General features: G+C 33.1%; 1 protein-coding gene across 3 annotated transcripts in view; it reads left to right on the top strand.

Moving 5' to 3' along the window:
- Window positions 1-16,934: 16,934 nt before the first annotated feature.
- The window catches only part of LOC125072268 (protein cramped), a 35,543-nt gene continuing 30,850 nt past the window's right edge, over window positions 16,935-21,627 (top strand). The window contains exons 1-2 of one of the 3 annotated variants that reach the window (XM_047682817.1): window positions 16,935-17,083; window positions 17,525-17,622. In XM_047682817.1, the coding sequence (XP_047538773.1) occupies window positions 17,071-17,083; window positions 17,525-17,622 (111 nt within the window). In that variant the 5' untranslated portion in view covers window positions 16,935-17,070. The remainder of the gene's footprint in view (window positions 17,084-17,524; window positions 17,623-21,627) is intronic. The other 2 variants (XM_047682818.1, XM_047682819.1) reach the window with 2 other exon arrangements.

The raw sequence follows: 21,627 nt of genomic DNA on the forward strand, positions 1-21,627 counted from the left end.
TATTTGTTTGGATCTTATCATGATTATTATTATTATTTTATATTCTAAGGAATTGTAGTCTTATATTAATGAACCTACCACAACTTTGCACAGCTTTTGTAATTAGGTAATGTTCCAAAAATAAATCCAGTATGAATGTACAACTTATGCTAAGACGATACGCACCAGCTTCTTAATATTTTTATAATAAACGGTAATTTTTTTGAAACCCTTACGTTTAGAATTTGTCAAAGAAGTATGTTGCCACCATTGCACGCGATTTATACAGTAACTATTTATAATTCATATTTGTATATATTTAAGGACTTTATGTTAATAACTCTTATGTAAAGTCTTATGATTTATAATTAAAGTTCCTATGTATACTATCACACTATTATTGAAGAGAGAAAAAATAATTCTTTATATATATACAAAAGAAAAACATACTTCCTGTTATCGCGGGTATCAGCTCAACATAAAGGTTAACTGCCAAAAATGCCAATTTAACATTGAATCCTTCTGTAGCATTTAATCTGTTATAGTCCGAAAAATTAAAACGAATACATAAACAAATGATATAATAATTCGTTCTGTATCCACAATTTCAATGGATCGAGCGCTAAATATCGTCAATTGAACCGTTGCGACGCGAAAGTAAGATAGACAAAGTCGTAAATATCTTCCTCAAGAATCAATTTATATAGCTAGGATCAAAGACATTTCAATTCAATTTAATTCTTTGCTGAGTCAAGAAAGCCAAGATTATATCGCAAATGCTATGGATACGCTGGAAGCGTCACGAAGGAGATCGATGTGCGGCTTCTTATGAGACTCTGAAACACGGTTTTTAAAATAAATATATATAATGATTTACCAAAAAAAATGGAATTAGAAAGACATCATTCTGTCTACCTTGGATCGAAGATGGATTGAAGCTAATAGTTAGGATTGAGTATGAATGATTCAGTTAGTTTGAATGAGATTGTAATGAATAATCAGGAAAAGTAGCTATATACGCAGAAAAGAGTAGAGTACTGGGGGTTCCTGAGGCAGATTAAACTTCGGGTTAGACATTGGGGCTAAGATAATTATAAACCATTCTCTATAACAACATATGATTATTATATACGCCTTTAACCTTGGAAGATGTTATGTCCTTTGTGCCTGCTATTACTCTACCTTAGTTGCCCTTCAAACCGGTACACAACATCAACAAGTACTGCTGTTTGGCAATGGAATACCTGATGCAAGTGGCACCTACAGAGGCAGGCGTGAATAAATCTCTACCTCACAAGTAAACGTATTAATAAGAATTTCTTCTTATTCTTTAACGAAACACACTTGCAACTAACTTAAAACAAACACGTAAATAAATTATATGTAGATTTTATTATGTATTTATATGTCAGGGTTAAAGTTCACTATAGCCCTTGTCATCATCATTAGTGGTAACAGGTCTTGTGTGTCATCAGGATTGAATGATCACACAAAGAGTTAACTATTTCGTACGGCTTAATGAAAGTTTTAACTTCACGGTTATTAGTATTAAACATTAATCAGACAGTTACAATCGAGTAGCGGGTTCGCAACACCAATCTAACTCCTCTAAACAACATTATTATTTATTATTAACCGTTCCAATTATCCACCTCGATCCAGAATTCCGCCATTCGCGTTACGAAATTCCCGCCACAAAATACATAACCGCTACGTAATTCCCGCCAAAATCTTTAAGATGGCGACCCCGCTCGAGGTTGAAACTCTACTCTGATTGGTGACGTGACGTATGATGACGAAATAATAATCTGTCACTTCAATAACAGTTAGGATTCACATGCCAATTTCTTCCTTTGCCTTTTTATATATAAAGATAACAAAACATCAAAATAGACAATAATCTTTGCGAAATCTACAAGTAGAAAAATTTGGATCTCAATCCATTCAGCGACCGGACTTGATTGAATAGCGTTTGAATAAACGGATTCAGGCCTAAACGATAATGGCGACTTTTACAAAAATGGTCGCCATTTTGTTTATTATTTTATTTACTGGCAACCCTTTCTGTTTTATAGATTAGGATCCGTGGGCTCGTCTTACTTTAATCTAATAGCGTAATAATATTTTTGTATTATGATTATATCGATGTTATTATATTATGTACCCTTTTTTACATTACTTGTTTATAAATAGTTTACTAATCCCTTTAATATTATTATTAAAACATACAATAAATAAATAAATGAAACTATGAAACTATAAATAAATAAATATTGGACAACATCACATACAACACTCTGATCCCAAAGTAAGTAGCTAAAGCAGTTGTGTTATTGAAAATCAGAAGTAACGATGGTACCACGAACACCCAGACCCAAGACAACATAAAAAACTAATGAACTTTTTCAATATTGACTCGGCCGGGAAGCAAACCCGGGACCTCGGGGTGCCGTACTCATGAAAACCGGTGTACACACTACTCGACCACGGAGGTCGTCAATAATCGGTTAAGATGCAAGCGTTCTAACCACTCTGCCATCTCGGTTCCTTTAACAATATACACTAAATGTAAATAACATACTCGCAGATGACGCAAGTTTTTAATCAATAAAAGCAATATTTGTCGCATGGCGTATACGTTGTGAAATAAATCATAATAAACTAATAATTACTTAACACACCGCAGCGTGGCACTGCAGGTTTTAATAGTTCTTTGACACAAATAATAATTGTTAATGAATGCGTACTTTTCTTATATAAAAAGTAACAGCCTTTAACTGCTAGGTTAATAAACCTTAACCTTATCTTGGTACGTTCACCACATTTTAATGTGGGCTGGATACACGCGTAGTAGATTTTCATCTGACCCATGCAGATCCTACCGAGTACTCATCAATGTATCAACACAAATTAAGCACAAAAAAATTCAATGATTGCGTAGGTTTGGGCGCGATCTCTGGTCAAGATTTATGATTTCTATCCACTGCGTCATCTCGGCTATTCACTTACGTTATTTGTATTTTTTTTTTTTTGGTGGTTTAGGACAAATGTACATAGGGAGGCGGGTCCTGTAAAGTGTCGCAATAATCCGTAATAATTACATTATCTTTGATAGCTTTATAATGGGTAAAGTTATTCTTTATCTTTCTAGTTTGGATATTTAAACGAAAACACACTTGTATATTTAAAATTATATTTATATCAAATACAAACGTGTTACGTTAAAATAACATTGTTAACAAGCCTTTTTGACGCGTCCCATCAATCACTCAATAAAAAACTTTTTTGAAAAGCATCAAAACGTGTTCTCGACGAATAAATGAGAATAATCTTAGTTGTTTATATAGCAGTTATATTTTATATGTAAACAATGATTATCATCATTACTTTAAATTGAAGAACTGATGTCGCTGCTGTACAGTCCAGAACTATGACCAATTGTAAAGCTATATACGCCCTTGTGTCCATTTGGCCAAAGACGAGTGATGGCGGTAGATAATTCGCATGAGAGAAGGATGTGGAGCGTACGAAAAAACGAGAAAATAAACGCCACTGTCGAGTGGATTGATCACCGCTATCATCTAGCGTTTTCAGTCTATGCACGTTAGATCATAAAGAAAGGACTGGAATGTCACACATAGAAGTGTAACAAGGATGACATAGTTGTTGTCGCTCTCTCTAATTGTAATTTAGGAAACGAGAGACGGATAATACCGAAGATAGTCCTATGTTTTATTAAACAATGTTAATCAGACTGGCAAATAGGGCTGTTAGTAAATCTTGAATACTATCGAATTATTAACCAACTTACTTCGCTAATACGCCATCAACCTTGAGAACTGAGATTTTATGTCCCCTGTACACAATCATATCAGCGATACGTAGTGATGTAAGAATTGAATTTTTTCAACCACTGGATGAATCAAACAGAATTTAACAAATATGAAATGAGATTTATATTAAGTAAGGTAAATGAGATGAATACGATTTAACCGACCAATCACCGTCGCTTCTTCCCCCTTCCCGCGTGATATTGAGAAAATATATTGTTCACAAATAACACGAATGGAAGCCGAATAAATTTGAGATTGAATTCAAATATCAAAAGAGAGTAACAAGTATGGAATTGATACTTATTTGGAAACTAGATGTGCCCCGCGGTTTTACTCGCCTCCAATTTGAATTACATACATTTCATGCCTTTGAACCAAACCAAAAGCCTTTTTGGTTCACATGTATGTATTTTAATGACTTAAGGCTATTACAAGAAGTTTACATCGTTTTATAACATTTATTTTAAATTTACTTATTTATTTCTGAATTAAGCTTTAACTGAAGAGAAATAGTAACGAAACTGAGTAGTACCTCTTTTTTATGTTTTACTAGAATAATTTAATAGGCTTTCGCTTGACTACAATCATACTTGATGTTAAAACGGAGAAGAACCTATTCATTCTTGCTTTGAAGATACCATTATTTAAATTACGTAAGTGTTAATTAAATAAAATCAATTTAATATTTATTCTAATAACAGATGTTACATAATCCTAAAACAAAAAATAATTTAGATATTTACGCAATTTGAAACAATCACACGAATAACGACTGGGTTATGACAAGACAAGAGAGTTTGACAAGATATCTTTCCAACTAAACATATTGACAAACTCTCTTTGTTGGCCTTTCTACTTATAACTGTTAATAGCTCTCTATTTACAACGGACAACGAAGGATCTGCAAGCATAAATATCATCAAAATTATCTCTATGTGTTCCACATTACAAATGTTGCCATTACAATGAGCTACCTAATTCCATTAACTGTAGAGGACAATCTAATCTATGAATTTTTATTTGCCTAAATTGTATTTATAGCTCATCCCATAATAGGGCTTATTTTTTTTATATAGTGACAGTGCGAGTGAGTGAGGCGAGTGACTGCTCATAGACATTGGCGCTTTTAGAGATATTAAACATTCCTTACATCGCCAATGCGCCTATATTTACACTGGCTTAGTCACTCTCCTAGAGTAAGCCAGTGTAAATATATACAATAGATATAATAAGAGCCGAGATGGCCCACTGGAGAGCCGGGATGGCCCAGTGGTTAGAACGCGTACATCCTAACCGGATGATTGAAGATTCAAACTCCGGCAAGCACCACTAAATTTTCATGTGCTTAATTTGTGTTTGTAATTCATCTCGAGCTCGGAGCTGAAGTAAAACATCGTGAGGAAACCTGCATGTGTCTAATTGCACATCTGAATCCACCAACCTGCATTGGAGCAGCGTGACGGAATATGGTTCTGAATCTTCTCGTCTAAGAAAGGGGAGGCCTTCGCCCAGCAATGGGAAATTTACAGGCTATTCCTATACTATATACTTACTCTTTAGACCGGAATACAACGATAATATTTTTTGACGATAGAATATCTGATTAGTGGTTGCAATCTACCTACATCGTGATCTCATTCAAAGTAAGTTGAAAAATGTGCACCCTCCAACCCGTATTGGAGCAACGTATTGGAATAATCACCAAACATAATCATCAAAATAAACAGACATTACATTACGCTTACACAACTAATTCTGACCTCATTTTCACAAAACAGTTCCCTATATTATAATGCGGAACACAAAACAACTCCTAAGACCCTCATTTCCTAGGCGCGCTTGTTTTATGGATATTGGTAGACATCAAAGGGTATCCAGGCTGTATATCTATGAATTATTAGCTGTAACTAGAACTTATATAAGAGCAACAGTATTGTTGTATGGAACGATATATATCCGAGATGGCCCAGTGGTTAGAACGCGTGCATCTTAATCGATGATTTCGGGTCCAAACCCAGACAGGCCCTACTGAATTTTCATGTGCTTAATTTGTGTTTATAAACATGATAGTACACCACAAGATGAATTATAATTCATCTTGTACTCGGTGGTGAAGGAAAACATCGCGAGAAAACCTGCATGTGGCTAATTTCAACAAAATTCTGCCACATGTGTATTCCACCAACCCGCATTGGAGCAGTGTGGTGGAATAGGAGAGGAGTCCTTAGCCCAGCAGTGGGAAATTTACAGGCTGCTAATGTAATGTAATGTATGTAACTATATATCCCATGAAAACACTTTTTATAATCGACGCGAAATCGCCCATTGTTCCTTCTATTTTATTTTATGCCCAGGGGGGTGAAAGGGTAACATTACAGCTAGTACACATAAATGTGTAAACATCAAATAAATTTGTGTAAACGACAGCGGGTGTGTACGGGATAGAAGGACGATTATATAAATACAAATAACATCAATATACGAGGACATTTACACGTACGTCATATAACAAGAAGATGGAAACACGCTTGTCTCGTCAATAGTCAAAATTAAAAGCGGGTTACAGAAGCTGCGAAGCACAGCTACTTATTTCATTATAATATCTGTATAAATATATACAAGTATCCGTGAGCTGCTTCACCCGAGTTAACGGCGTTTGTGCAGATATTATGTACATTTCCGAGATGAAAATCTATGTGCTAGGCGAGACTGTAATCTATCTGTGTGACGAACGCCGTTTTGGCTTGATTGAGTAAAAAACATGCATTCATCCAAATTTACATTTATATTATTAGTAAGGTTATCAAATTAGTAAGATAAGTTTTTTTTCTTTGTATCGTCAATCGCGTGAAACTACTGAACGGTACGACATGAAACTGTCCAATCGACGCGGCATAGTCCGTAGATGAAGATAGACCTTTTTTATTTAATGCTCAACGAACCGGGCGGGTAACAGATAGTTATACATTAAAACCTTCTTTGAAAAGCGCTTTTCTTATAAGTTTTATGTATATATATTGTTTTGGTAATGATTTCTGATATAAACATCTCCTTATCTGTTATTACAGGAGATACAAGTACATACATGAAATATCACGTCAAATGATCAAAATAAATACGTACGATTAATACTATTTTAGTAAGTTATAGAGCACCTGATTAGTAGTTGTAGTAGTAGTAGTATCAGTAGTAGTGTAGTAGTAGTCGTAGTAATAATACTAGTAGTATTAGTAGTAGTAGTAGTAGTAGTAGCAGGAGCAGGAGCAGCAGCAGCAGCAGCAGCAGAAGTAGCAGTAGCAGTAGAAGATAATACTGTCAAAAACAAGCTAAGCCTATTTTGCGCTTATCAGATAACTGAACCATCTGATTATATGAGCGAAGGAATAGAGAATGCACCTATAGCCTATTTCAATTAAGTTAGAAAAAACGATAAACAAACCTCAGATTTACGTATTTCATGCGTTTTGCTAATAACTCAGCTATATTGTGCACTACTAAGAGTTCATGATTAATATTAATTTATAATACAAGACTATTACATGTAACTATTTATTTGAAATTTAATTTTACTTCCAAACTTGCGATAAGTTTCGTCGACGTTCAAAACGCCATTTTTTCGCAAATCCATAGTGATTATTTTCGCATCAATTTGCTGTCAAATGTTGTTTATTTGGCTTTTTTCCTCTTATGGTTGAAATGGAGTATACTTGTACGCACACGACAAATTTATGTCACCTGCAAGTTTTTTTTTTGATAATTACTATCACCAAGGCCGTTGAAACAAAATTACACACACGCATACATTTTACACATATCTATACAATTGTTGCTACGTTCATGGGACCGTTTTCCAGGAAGAGGAAGGCATAAAGCGCGAGTTCGCGCGATAGCAGTAATGTGATAGCTAAATATCGCATAATGTATGTTCCAGCCCTGTAATGCATTACATAAATCCATTTGTGTATATCTCTCCGCATATCTTAATGTGATGCGATAAAATGAATATATCGAAATGAAAAAAATGTATTACAAAAAAAAATCGTCAATTTCGTGTAATGGCTGTTGTGTGTGAAATTGTTATTAAATATAAAATATTGAATATATATATTCATCTGCATTTGTTTTTTATGATATTGGTAGATGGTCAAATAGACAACCGGATGGTAAGTGGTCACCAACTACTATTAAAATTGTCACTGTAAAAAATATAAACCATTACTTACTTCACCAATGCACCGCCAATCTTAGGCACAAGAAATAGGCTCTTGGGTGTAGCTGCAGTGGCTCGATCACTCTTCGAACTGGAACATAATATGAGTAAGTATTGCTGATCGGCATTACAATATATGATAAATAGATGGTACCTAACCAGACGGGCTCACACAGAGCCCTACCACACAATACGCTATTACTTATAATAATAACATTTCCTAAACCAATCATACAGTGTGTTAATTGAGATTTGGTGTTAATAAGTGATGACGTCGTCCACAGTATTGTATAAATTGACTATGTGTTCTTAATGAATGTATACAAGTAGCAGCGTCTATGAAACAGAATATTAAACAGTCCGTATCGTTCTGTTATAAATAGAGTTTGTAAGTGACCCGTTCTAATTTCTAGAGTGAGTATTTACTCACAACACAACACTCACCGTGTTTCAAAAAACATTGCAAGAAGTATATACCACATCTTTTAGTTTGCACTGCCAATGCGTTGAATAGGATATTTTAAGATAAGTCACTTGTGCCAGTTATAAGATTCTAACATCTCAATCAAGTGAGACAGTTAGAAGACCGACAGAAACTGGAGTGTTAGTTTGTTTGGTTGAACGCAGTAGTTTTAGGAAGTACTAAACCGATTTAAAAAAAACTTTCAATTCTATATAGCCCATTTATCAAGGAAGGCTCTACGACAAATAGAAGCCAAATCATGTGCATGTACCAAGCGAAGTCGAAACGAACAGCTAGTTATATTATAAATATCTAAGGGCAGAATTACTTAATAGTAAGGACTCACTATTACCCTTAGATGACTTATTCCTAAAAAAGAAATAAGAAAATATCTCTGGTCTCAGTGTTTAGATTTCAAATAGTACAAACAATTTAAAACAGCACTCCTTTGTAGCAACACCACTGCGAGGTTCCAAGAGAAAACTTCATTGACCAACAATCCATATTTCTCCGGAAATAGCGATCGTTGTTTCGAATCATATTTGAACCGAAAAATAAATTACATTTTGATTTCGTCCGGCGTTAGAAAGATATATTTTTTCCATTGACCAAATAAATGAATTCGAAATTTTATTTCCTAAGTAAATACCAATATTTATATCTATACGCTATTTTTCTTCGTTGCTCTCTAAACTAACTGTTTCATGCTGTTTCTGTCCCGTTAAATCTAACCCCCTGGGGTCGTAGCGTGATCTTATAGGTATATCAAGTTTATAGTCTATCCTTTTCTCAAAAATAGGACTACACACTAATATATTATGAAATAGGACTGGACAGACATAAGATAAGCTGTAAGTACCTAAGTTGTCTATTGATAGAGCTTGATGTAATTAAATACAACTTTATCAATATATATATATATAGATATATATACTTCGTTAACAAGAAAATATTAAAATACCAACATTGAGTCAATTATTTTTTAATTTTCTTTGAATGTATCTACGTCCTTGAGCACAAAGTATTCTGCCAATGTCACGTGTATAATAAATATGACAAAGCTCACGCTTTTGATGGTGGTAATGTGGAAGCTAGTAATATGTTAAAAAAAACCTATTGAATAAAGATTTATTAGCTGTAATTTGACTAAACCATTATTATTTCTATCAATTCTAAACCCATGGGTACCCTACACGTGGTCTATGGTAAACTACGGGCCTCATTAAGAATTTCTCACTAATGACGGCCTACCCATGTCGACATGCTGTGCCTAGGTAACTACAATGAATGGACTATTAACATTTTTTTATTTACCGTAAAGGTATAAAGGGCTGTTACAAATGAGTTCAGTAATACTTTATAACTAATGATACAGAGATTGTTATTTACTATTGCTTTCAGTTATATCAATCAGAGACAGGCAATATAAATAACAATGATGATAAAGCTTAAAACTTCTATAACCGTGTTTATAAATTAATATTGTCAATTTTATTTATGACAAAAAAAAACTGTATTAAAAATATTATATTAATTTGAAAATTGTTTTTTTCGCTTCAAAAAATAAACATGTTTTATGAGATTTTGATGTATGTATCTCTTTGCTGGGAATATCTTACAACACCATATTGTAGTGAATTTTCTGAGGGAAAATCTTAATCTGTTTGATTAATAATGTGTGGGATCGACATTATATTATTGACAAACGATTAATGCAACAATTAAATTTGAAACAAAATTAAATAGTTATATATAGTAATCTATTGATTTATGATAGAATTGATCTTGTAATTATGCTAAAAACTAAATGATATCAAATTAGACAATGATGATTCATGATTTATGATATCGTGATAAAAAATATGAGGGAAATTAAAACGGGCAGTGTGTGTAGGCAAGTTGTCAGTACCTCCAAGTTAGCGAGTGATTAATAGCTCTAGGGCAAGGCAAACTTGTCAAGTTGTATCGTAACGGCCTCCCAAAAATGACAAGTCATCCTCTGATTGAAGACACAGAGCATACGCGTTTTTTATACCAGTATACCTATAAAGGCAACATTTTCAACTAACTTACTTTTTTTAGTTAAGCATATGAATATATCAAGGGATCTTCTTTATTTGTAATCATTGTATCTTAGTTACAATTGTTAAAGTTCTACTGCTGGTAATGTGCCAGCTCTCTTCTTGAGAAGAACCTCAAGGTTTGCAGCTCATTTCATTACGCTACTCGAATATGGAAACATATTTGTCAGAATTTTGTCAACTGTATTTTACCTTCACCGTCATAAAAAACTTCGTGGTATTAAACCAGGTTAGCAACTTAATCTTCGAATACGATTCACGCTTCCTAAACACTACCCCATATCAACCCTTGTCATAAATATTCTCACAATAATTGCACCCTTATCGTTTTATTATAAACGCTGCATATACGTCACGGTTTTTTATACACACTAATGAGGCGTGCATCGTGCTCATAAATAACCCCAAGCACCTACAATAAATCTTTCGATCTATATAAAAAGAAAACTTCCCGTTTAAGCGTACTCTATGAAAGACTAAAAAAGGTATGATGGCTAAACACCCCCGTTCATACTTCATGGCCGCATCTACGTTCCAGCTTGAAAGGCTCGTAATATAAACAGTATTTTTATATTTTTAATTATTGTTGGCCATTCTAAAATGAATAAAAATTCTTCTAGCTAAATAAATTAAAAATACTTCTAGCTAAATACTAGTGTAAGTCTTATTAATATAGTTAAATTAAAAGTAATATCCTGTAACAGTCCCATAGCTGGACTTAGTCCACTGTTTTTCAAGGACGAAGTTTGGAGCGTATTCCGTTAACTTTTCTGTGGCAGGTTTTCATCAAGCACATGAAGGTTTTCCCACGGTGTTTTTCCTCACCGCCGGGCATGGACAAATTATAAACACTAGTTACGAACATCAAAATTTGGGAGAGCTTGCCGGGGGCAACGTTTTCAACCACTAGTCCAGCTTAACTATTTAATATATATTAAAAGACGTGGAGAACAAACATTAAACATACCAGAAGGTGCAGAGCGTTTTGGATTATAGTATATAGGTATAAATAGCTGTGGTTCACAGTTTTATCTGCTTTAAAGATTGACTTTAGGCGACGCTGTAAGGGTAACCGAATTATATGTTCTCGTATTGTAGTAACGCACTATAAAATTAATAATCGACTTTTTAAATTATACATTGTGTGTATTGTTTTTGTAATTGGCTATAAATATATTACACAAATTTATATAAGCAACTTTATAAAGAAAATCTTATGGTAAGAATAACTACATAAAATAATATTTTATTATTATATTTATTGAAATAGAGAAGTTGGCAAACGGGCCATCTGATGTTGAGTGATCACCATCCCCCATCAACATTGGAATTATAAGAAATACTAACCATTCCTTACATCGCTAATGCGCCACCATATATAGGTACTAATTCAAAATATTTATTTGGGTTGTCTGGAAGAAATGGCTACTTAGCCATAAGGCCGCCCGTTGTACTCTGCAATAATATCTAAATTTTTCTTGTAACATATTTTAATCTGTATCTTGTGGTGTACAATAAAGTATAAATAAATAAATAAATATTTTGTATAAATAAATAAATAAGTACAATGCACGAATAAAATGTAATCTAATATTCCACGCCACGACAAATTTCATCATTTACAAATTATTCAGGTACGTATCGTTTACGTACATATCAAATAGACATGATTACTTTCGCATTTATCATTATTAAAAAAAAAAATGTATGTACGCCGATTGATCATTGCGAAATAAGTTCAATGATACATTAGTACAATTAGTAACACAGTTGACCTGACGGATGCCTCTAGTAAAAGTAAATATAGGTTTCCAATAAATGATAATGCTTGTAAAAAAAAACAATCCGAATTATTATTAAACTATATATTTATGTATTCTTTATATAAAAAACGAATGTAAATAATTAGCTCTAAAGACTTCTTAGATTGTTATAACCACGGATATGGATTTAGATCCATATAAGTTCTATGTTTACAAGTTAGTGTTACACAGACATGAAACTAGGATCATATTATTCCAAATTTGAAATTTCGTAATGCGAGTGTAATAAATATTATTTTAAATAAACTAAAACTGTCATTCTCCAACTTTTACACAAGCTGCGAAAGCAAGCTTGCATGACAACAATATGTCTCAAACGTGTGAACAGCTTGTAAACACTTGCAACGTGTAACGCTAACATTAAAATTTGCATAGCCGCGTAATGGCCGCGCATTAACAGCTGAGCTTGACATTAGCTCTTATCGAAACCCACCGGATGGTTTATAACTTCCTCTTCCGAAAATGCCGGTTTGGACTTCACATTATCGTTGTTAATATACAATGTTTGGAGATGGATTCACGTGGAATATTTCCATATGAAAATATTTTTTATAATGAGATTTATTAGTTTTATATTGTGTTAGAAGAATTTTAAGTTGAACATTCTTAATTGTAAGAAGCAAGTGACACAGGGTAATTACAACTTTACTAGTTTTAAATCCGTAATAAGTTGTGCAATATTTAAAATTGAAAAATCACAGATATGTTTTAACTTTGATAATTGGCTTTGAAGTGTTCATTCAACAGATACCGCCATCTATTAGAGATAAGCGATAAACTGCATGTATAATTTCGCTAACGTGGGTACCTTTCAACCACTAATTTACAGAGGTTTTATTTGATCCCTTCGAGATGGCGTTGTTATTGAAATAATTTAATTTAACTTATTTTTAAATCATTACATAGTATAAAACAAAGTCGCTTACCGCTGTCTGTTGCTGTTTGTCGCTTTTTAATAGATAGAGTGATTCGAGAGGAAGGTTTTTGTATATAATACATGGACAATATAGTATAGAAACACTGATCATTTTAGAATTTTGTATTGTCTAATGACTAAAAATCTGTTTCATTATTGTTTGTAAAAAGAAAAGTACATACCTATCTTATGTTATGGGTAATCCTTAAAAAATGTCTACCGAAATGTATGAAATAAGGGTTCCGCAAATTGCCAGAGTGACGTTACTGTAGCTAAAGGGGATTACCTGAAATAATAATTTATGCGTTCATTAAATTGAGATTTATAAATTTCAATAAAAGAGTAACTTATTAAAGAATTGCAATATAACGCCCTTTGAAAGTGGATATCTAACTATTTATAGTTTTCTCTTGAATTTCATTTTACTTATCCGACTTTTCTAAGTCATCTTCAAGTAAGCGGAGTGATCTAAATTGTGTACATTTTGAGGGATGCTTGTTATACACTTTTATGATACGTATAATCTCAACGCTTCGTATAGTACTATATTACTAATGCTTATTGAGATAGATTACCGTCATTCTTTGTTGTCACATTGCTTTTATTTATAATTATTGTGCATTACTGAAAGTTTATATTATAAAATAATTATAGACATTTTATTACCAATATCCGGATTATTCTAGGTAAGTGGGCGTATATTCAAACGATTTTAAATATCAACGAACCACTAATTCATTAAATTTTTAATTAAACAAATCAATTACACAGATATATTCACAATAGTCATCAATATCGATTCGTTAATAAATCATATACACAATCACACATAAACCACTGAATCTATTACAAAAGAATAAAGATAATGTTGGAAATTAGCGATTCGTCGCATACGTGGTGCGCGGGAAATCTTGAATGTAACTGTCGATCCAAGATGGCTGCCGCACTACCATCGACACGACGCTTCACTAGAGCGCCGTTCAACTACTATTGACACTCTTTTGCAATCAGTATGAATAAACAAGATGGCGCATCATGCGCCGTCATATTAAAAACTATTATTTTAGAGTTTTTTTTATAGTTGTAAGTTGATGATGTTTTTATAAACATACTAGTCGTGGTGCCAGGCTGCATAACTTCTGGTTACCTCTTTCTACCTCTCGCACACTAAAAATTGGCATAAAGTGGCAGCTAAGCTTCTGCGTTTTGTCCGGTAACAACGATAATGTCAGAGGTCCGGAGGCCTGTTCCCCCCCTCCCCCTAAAACATAATGGTTATGCAGATTTTTTTTTCATTACCCCAGTAGGCTACCATCAGCGATTTCGGTGGAAAATCCCTCTCTGGGTACACATTCCCACCACCACCTGAACAGGGATGCATAAACTACCCTCTGAATTCTGAATTCTGAATAAAGGAAGCCAATTTTGTGCTCCTTACTGTTCGGGGCAAGTGAAGCAGGCATCATAAGGCAACCCCTACCACCCTTTTTTTTTCTCGCTGGAAAAACGCTTTACGCGCTTCCCCCACGTGATGGCAAGTGCGCCCCGGAGCCCTGGACGCCGAGTGCGCCCAGGTACCCACTAAAAAACCAGCGGTACCCTCTCCGTCTTTCGGCGGGCACCACGGGATCGCTTACGCATGCTACCGTGACGCCCTGACGGTCAGCCCGCCTGTGCGGGCCTCCAACAACTAGAGGGGGTTCTCAGGGTACTGAGACCCTCCTAGTCCCTGCGACGCCTATTGAGGCGGGGGAGAAGGTGCGCGTAGCGCTAACCCCTACCACCCTCGCTGAGGACTTCTGCAACATAAGTGGCTCCAACTTAAACGCTGTTCACTTTCACCTTGAGACATGTGAATCCGGCCTCGCTTTTTTTTACAGAGTCCCAGATATCCTGTCCTCTCCTACCTAGGCTATAAATTGGTACATTCTATGTACCGTGGACTGGTGTGAACGTTTCACGTCAGAGATATTATTTTCTCTCGTCGGCTTGGCAGCCTTGAAAGGCGGGTAGATCTGTTATTGACTTCGCTTTAGCATATGATCTATCACAACTGATCACCTCGCCACCGCAAATATCGAATGTGTAGGATTATAGACCTTCCCTGTTAGACTTTCTGCTGACATTTCATCCTGTTGGCTACCAGGTTACCGTCGATCCCCCTCAGAGATCGTCGGACCATTGTCTCCTCCGGAGTTCATTGCCGGATGCGCGCTCCACAAGGCCCTGATTTGTGGGTTGTAAGTTGTAATATTGTAAACTACAGTGACCTTCTCAATCGCATACCGATATCAGTTCCATGTAGATATTCCCGTTCGTACATATGGAAAATATTACACGACCAATTCGTGAAAACTTGTCGTAGTAATCTTTCGCCTGATTAAACGCAGGGGTATTTACTAAATATAACGAAATATCGAGATTAATGCATGGTATGCAACCTACATTAACATATTATTTCACAATCCGCGTTTTGTTTTTAGAAGCAAAACTCGCCAATCCCTTTTCGCAAAACACTTTTTAAATTTATTCCAAAAATTATGTATGAGTATTATTTAGTAATTTGTTTAGTTTTTTCCTATATTATATACCTAATTATAAATTATTTTAAAGATATATTATATGTTTATTTATTTAAAAGACACACCATCGGCATATACACAACAAAATAGTAGTTAATAAAAGAACATCAGACTTATTCTGTGTGGTACACCATTACAGGCGTGTACGACACTTGCTACAATAAGAATATCAAATTAAAAAAAAATGTGAGACAATATTTTGACAAAAATTGAAAACAAACATAAATTAAACACAAATTCTAACGAAAATTACAGCTAACTAATCACACTAAAATAAACTTCAGAAAATATAAAAAAAAAAACATACAATTGAAACTAAAAAAAAACTAAATAAGATAAAATTAAAATAAAATTAGTCAATGTTTTGCGAATTTTCAATTGAAATACCTATATGTGTAATACACACGGTGTCTGTTTTTGTTTATTTAGTGTTAAATATGTATATAGGTAATGTGCTTTTTTTAAATAAATAGCCAATGGGTATAGTCTATTCCAATCTAAGAAGAAATAAAGATAAACAAACCTTATATTTAAGGATGCCACGATTAGTTAATTCTACACTAAGCTCAGTAATATTCTACACTACTAAAAGTTCTTGATTTATATATTTTTATTCCACTAAAATACTTGTCCTTAATTTTACTTTCAAAGTTCCAATATTACTTTCATCGACGTTCATTATAGATAGATTAATCAAGCTCTCAATCAATAATATCGCGTCATATTGTATATCTGGCTTATTATTTGTTGTACTAATTTTTAATTGAAAGTAAAATTAGAGTGGAAGTAGAAAGGATAGCAAACATTCGTTTTTATAAATTTATGTGAATGTATAAGTTTAAGTAAATGAATGGAAAATAAATATACAGTATATTGTACAATTACATTATAAAAAGAAAAATCTAAGATATAGTTAGTTTAGTGTCATTACAGTAAATCTGGAAGCTCTGGCCCCGCATCCGAATAAAATGGCTCAATGTGTATAATATATTTTATAATCTATAAAAACTGCGTTAAATGTCCTCTTGTGTCAAAGTCTAATGACAGCCGGACTGGCTTATTCAATTAGTTGTAAATATTTACCTCTTATTTTATGTTTCCGCCAAAAATGTATCTGTTTATATAAGGTGAGAATATATAATTCTACTGAATATTAAATGAAATAAACTCAACGAATAAATCAATGCCAAATAAAGGTAAGTGTCATGACTATTTTTGAAAATGAGAATAGTGATTTTTGCACATTTTTGTATTAAGTACCTTTATATACGTCTCATTTTAGATAATGAAAGAATAAAGAAAGATTTTACATGTAATTAGTGTCTTAAAAACATAAAACTATTCTGAGAAAAAAGATGTTCATTGCAAAAATTATAATAAACTGTATCATTGCTTTCGAAGTCAAGGGCACAAAAGAAGACTAAATATTAACCTATTCTACTGTAGTATATTAAAATGCATACTTTGCCAATTGTTAACCAAGTGTTAACGACCTAATAACCCTATAGCCAAATTATAAGCCTCTATCAAATTTCTTAAAATTGTGCCTTTGTCCATTAGAACAATTAAATTTAAAAAAAACATAAATAATGATTATCATCCCAAGAACATCAATGAGATTAATTTTTAATAATCAGAAGTCCGGATATCTCCAGCAGAACAGAAGACCCCACTCAGCACTCCACAACATGCCTCAAGTGGAAAAGTGGTTACTGTTAAGTCAGCGATGAATAAGGTATGTGAAAGGCAAGTTTTATTATTTGAGAATACCCAGGTATACTAGATTTAAAAGCACAATATACAGCCTACAACAATAAAACTTTTATAATCTATAAACAGTATAAAACATACTCACTTTCTGCCTGTATCTGTATCTGTGCTAACTTCTTCTAAATAACTAAATTGAATTTATTACGGTTGTAATTAATAGAGAAAATACAGGTAAGTTTTTGTATGTGATTAGTAAATATTTTGTACAAAATGACTGAACTACGGTAGAGTTTTATTCAAAAACTGTTTATGTACGCTTACATGACCAACATGGGCTAAACCTTCTGAAATATATTTAAACAATGTACTAGAAAATTGTAGGTCACACAATACACTGCAATACACTTATAATAACTATTTTTATCTATTACAAATAAGTAAAAAACTATATCTAGGTTATTGAAGCCATTATTAATTCTTATATAAATATGTTAGTTACCATTGCATTTTATCTCGATAAAAGTTGTCTTTGACACTCTAACATTTCTCATTATCTTCATTAAAAAAAATCACCAATTTAAAGGTGGTGTGAGTAGCTAGTTTGAAATAAAACAATAACATTAATTTTCAATATTTAATTGTATTGTGTTACACACATAAAAAATGAACTTATTAAAAAAATAAAATCAAAAGCATTATCTTTGATAAAACATTTAAGTAATATTTAAATAAAGATATATCACAAAATTTTATTAATTAAAAAATATAATATTGCACATAAATACTAGAATCATAAATCTTCAAGAGGCTGGTTATGTTGTCTAAAAGCTATACAATTAGAAATTAAAACTTCATCAAATAGGAACAAAAGGTTCTTACCATAACAATGTATTATAATATATTATACACAATATATTACATACAATTACATTATAATTATACAAAGTATACAAGAACATTGATACTCTACAGGACATCCATCAAGTTCCGAAGGTCAAATGAAAATTATTTAGTTAATTCAGCTATTTATTTATACACAAAATGTAGAATAATATGTACTTATGTCATTTCTCTTTTATCCAAACAGCAATAGTATTGTTGTATTCCAGCTTGTTTTGTGAGAGATTCTATGTTGATACACAGACAAGGAATGTAACATCTTAGTTCCGAAGCATTACCAAGTTTGGTAACACATTGTGAATGTAACAGATGGTTACTATTTTTTACAACACAAATGTGTGTGGTTACCACTTAATCATCTCTAACTAAATTAAATTTAATAGAGAAGAAAAATAAATGCAATTGTGAAAATGCTAAACAGCAGTGCTGCTTTCACATTACATTACAGAATAAAAAGAACAAAAATTACGTTGATTCAAAGAATTTGAATCAGCGATGTTACAACTGTCTTACGATAATGTTTTGTAATGCTAAGGTATTCCTTGGTTATTCAAAGGTACCTTTTTAAATCTATTTGTATATTAATATGTAAATCTCAGATTCATTTACATATAACCAATTCTTACTTTTATGACTTCCTTACTTTTCTTAAAAACATCGAGTTTGTTCCACATATTTATGCGGACTTATGCAATCTGGTTTTTGGATAAATTTTCTAATTGAGTAGTGTTAATATTATATAATATTTTACCAAAGTTAGCAAATGAAAGTTCCTTGGTGTCTAAATTGGGTTTGATATTATTTAATTTAATTTATGAAATTATTATATTTATTTATATTTAATCACCTTGATCCTTTATACATTGTGAATTTAACATTGTCAAACTAGGATAAACTAATGGCGTTTATTTCAAATGTAATAAATAATATATTCCTCAATGAAATAAACAGGTACTTGTCAGCTAAGAGATATCACAATGAGATGAATGTGTGCATGCTCATACATGTGTAATTGTCGACGTGTCCGCAAATATACTCGTAAATATTATTTTTTATAATCTACATAGGCAGGTCTTAATTTATATAATATATTAATGCATTTTTAATGCTTACAATATATACAGCCATATTAAAGTTTTATAAATTATATATAATATAATTTATACTAAACTTCACAAGTGAAATGTTCCTCCATAGTTTTAAGCCCATATTAGGTATAACTCCATAGTTATTACCCATATTTATAAAACAATGATTTAATAGTAGTGAGAAGTGGTTTGTTAAATATGGATGCAACATCCTTTGCGAAGACAAAGTCAAGATGATTGAACTTGGACCAGGAACTAGCTGGTCGAACATCTTCCAGCACTCCAGTGGCGTTCAACTCTTCAGCTAGACGTAGAACTTGCTGTAAATGAAACAGTTCTTGTCTTACTTGTAACTGCTTTGTTTGCATGGTGACAAGGCTTTGTGTAGGCTTATTTGGAACCAGCCACTCATCAGGTTCTTTATCTAAACAGCAATACTTAATATTGTCGTATTCCGATTTAAAGGGGGAGTGACCCAGTGTATCAGGCACAAGGGAAGTAAGGAATGCTTCATATTTCTCACAGATTCAAAGTCTATGGGCGGTGGTGACTATTTATTATAAGGTGGCCTATTTGTACGTTCGCCAATATGAAATATGAAAAAAAAAAAACAAATGTGTTTCTAACAAATTAGATTTATGTATATATTTGCCCGAAAGTGTAAAAATATAGTAAAAATGCAGTTTGTGTCGGAATGTAATTAGGTACAAATACTTGTGGTATTTTTATATCTATCAAACCACAGAAAAGTAGCAGTTGGCATAGGCTTTAAAACTCCCTTAAACAGGAAACGAAGATTTTCCAACAATGCGACATATACGGATTGATTACACCTTTAACATACTTATTGACCGCGAATAAATATATAAAGCCAGATTAAAAATATACATTTTACCGCCAAAAACTAAATCATTAGAACACAAATTAAGGCGATGAGACTCAGTCTTGCTTGCTTTCTATAGGTTCAACCCACCTTGCTTTGCTGGAAAGACAGGATTACTATAAGAATGCTAATAAAATTTGTCTAATACGTACCGATTTCTCCGTCAGTTGATCGTTTTCACCATAAAGCAATGTGACGGGTACTCTTACATTGGATAGTTTGTATTTTCTCACGCTACCCCATAAACCGTCCTCCCATGAAGTGAACACATCTAAAAATATACAATAGCGCAAATTTATATACATCAGTAAAAAAAGTAGGGTAACAACCTGTTAACGTCCCTCTCCTCTCCCTTTGAAGAGAAGTTTATAAATATACTTCAATGCTGAAAAGTAATAATCATAAAACGACGAGAGCCTGGTAATAAATAATCGTCCTGGTCTCGCATAGGTAGGATAAGGATCTACATTAAACGTGTAGTCACTCTCCAGTAAGGCTCCCAGTCGGCATAATTTTTCCATCTGAATTATACATCTCAACCTTCCCAATGAATCACTCCCAATTGGGATATTTGTAATAGCTTAAAGAGGGCTATTAATACGACTATTAAAAAATTATTAAATGTAATATAATAATATTTACCTGTCATGGCAATTTTCCCAAAATGTTCAATTTGACGAAATGAAGCTGGCTGAAATCTTGCCAAGAACAGTGCGGTTATGTCCTGCGAAAGAAAAAAATGTTAGGTGGGAAACAAAATAAAAAGGTCGTGCTTTGTTCATAATCATCGTATGTATCTATGTTTTAAGGTGATGAATAATCTTCAAGGTCGAATTGGACTACCACGTGTCCGTGTGTTACGCTTTTGATTCGTATGTATAAGACAATCGGTTGCATCGTAGCTCGTAAATGCATGAACCGATTTTGATTTCATTTACTTTGTTGGAAAGTGACTTGAATTCCGGTTTCACCTATTATTAAAGAAAATGTGTTCGGCTATCTGAACATGAGCTCTTCCAACTTACAAGGGTTGTAACGTTTGAGCTCATTGAAGTGGTCTCAAAGAATATGTTATAAGATCGGGATGTTTGGGGATATTTTAATATATTTTCTCCACTTGGTTTGGATGTTATTTTTTATTTGAGTCTCCAAATTTTTT

This window comes from Vanessa atalanta, chromosome 21, assembly GCF_905147765.1.
Source record: "Vanessa atalanta chromosome 21, ilVanAtal1.2, whole genome shotgun sequence".
Lineage (NCBI taxonomy): Eukaryota > Metazoa > Arthropoda > Insecta > Lepidoptera > Nymphalidae > Vanessa > Vanessa atalanta.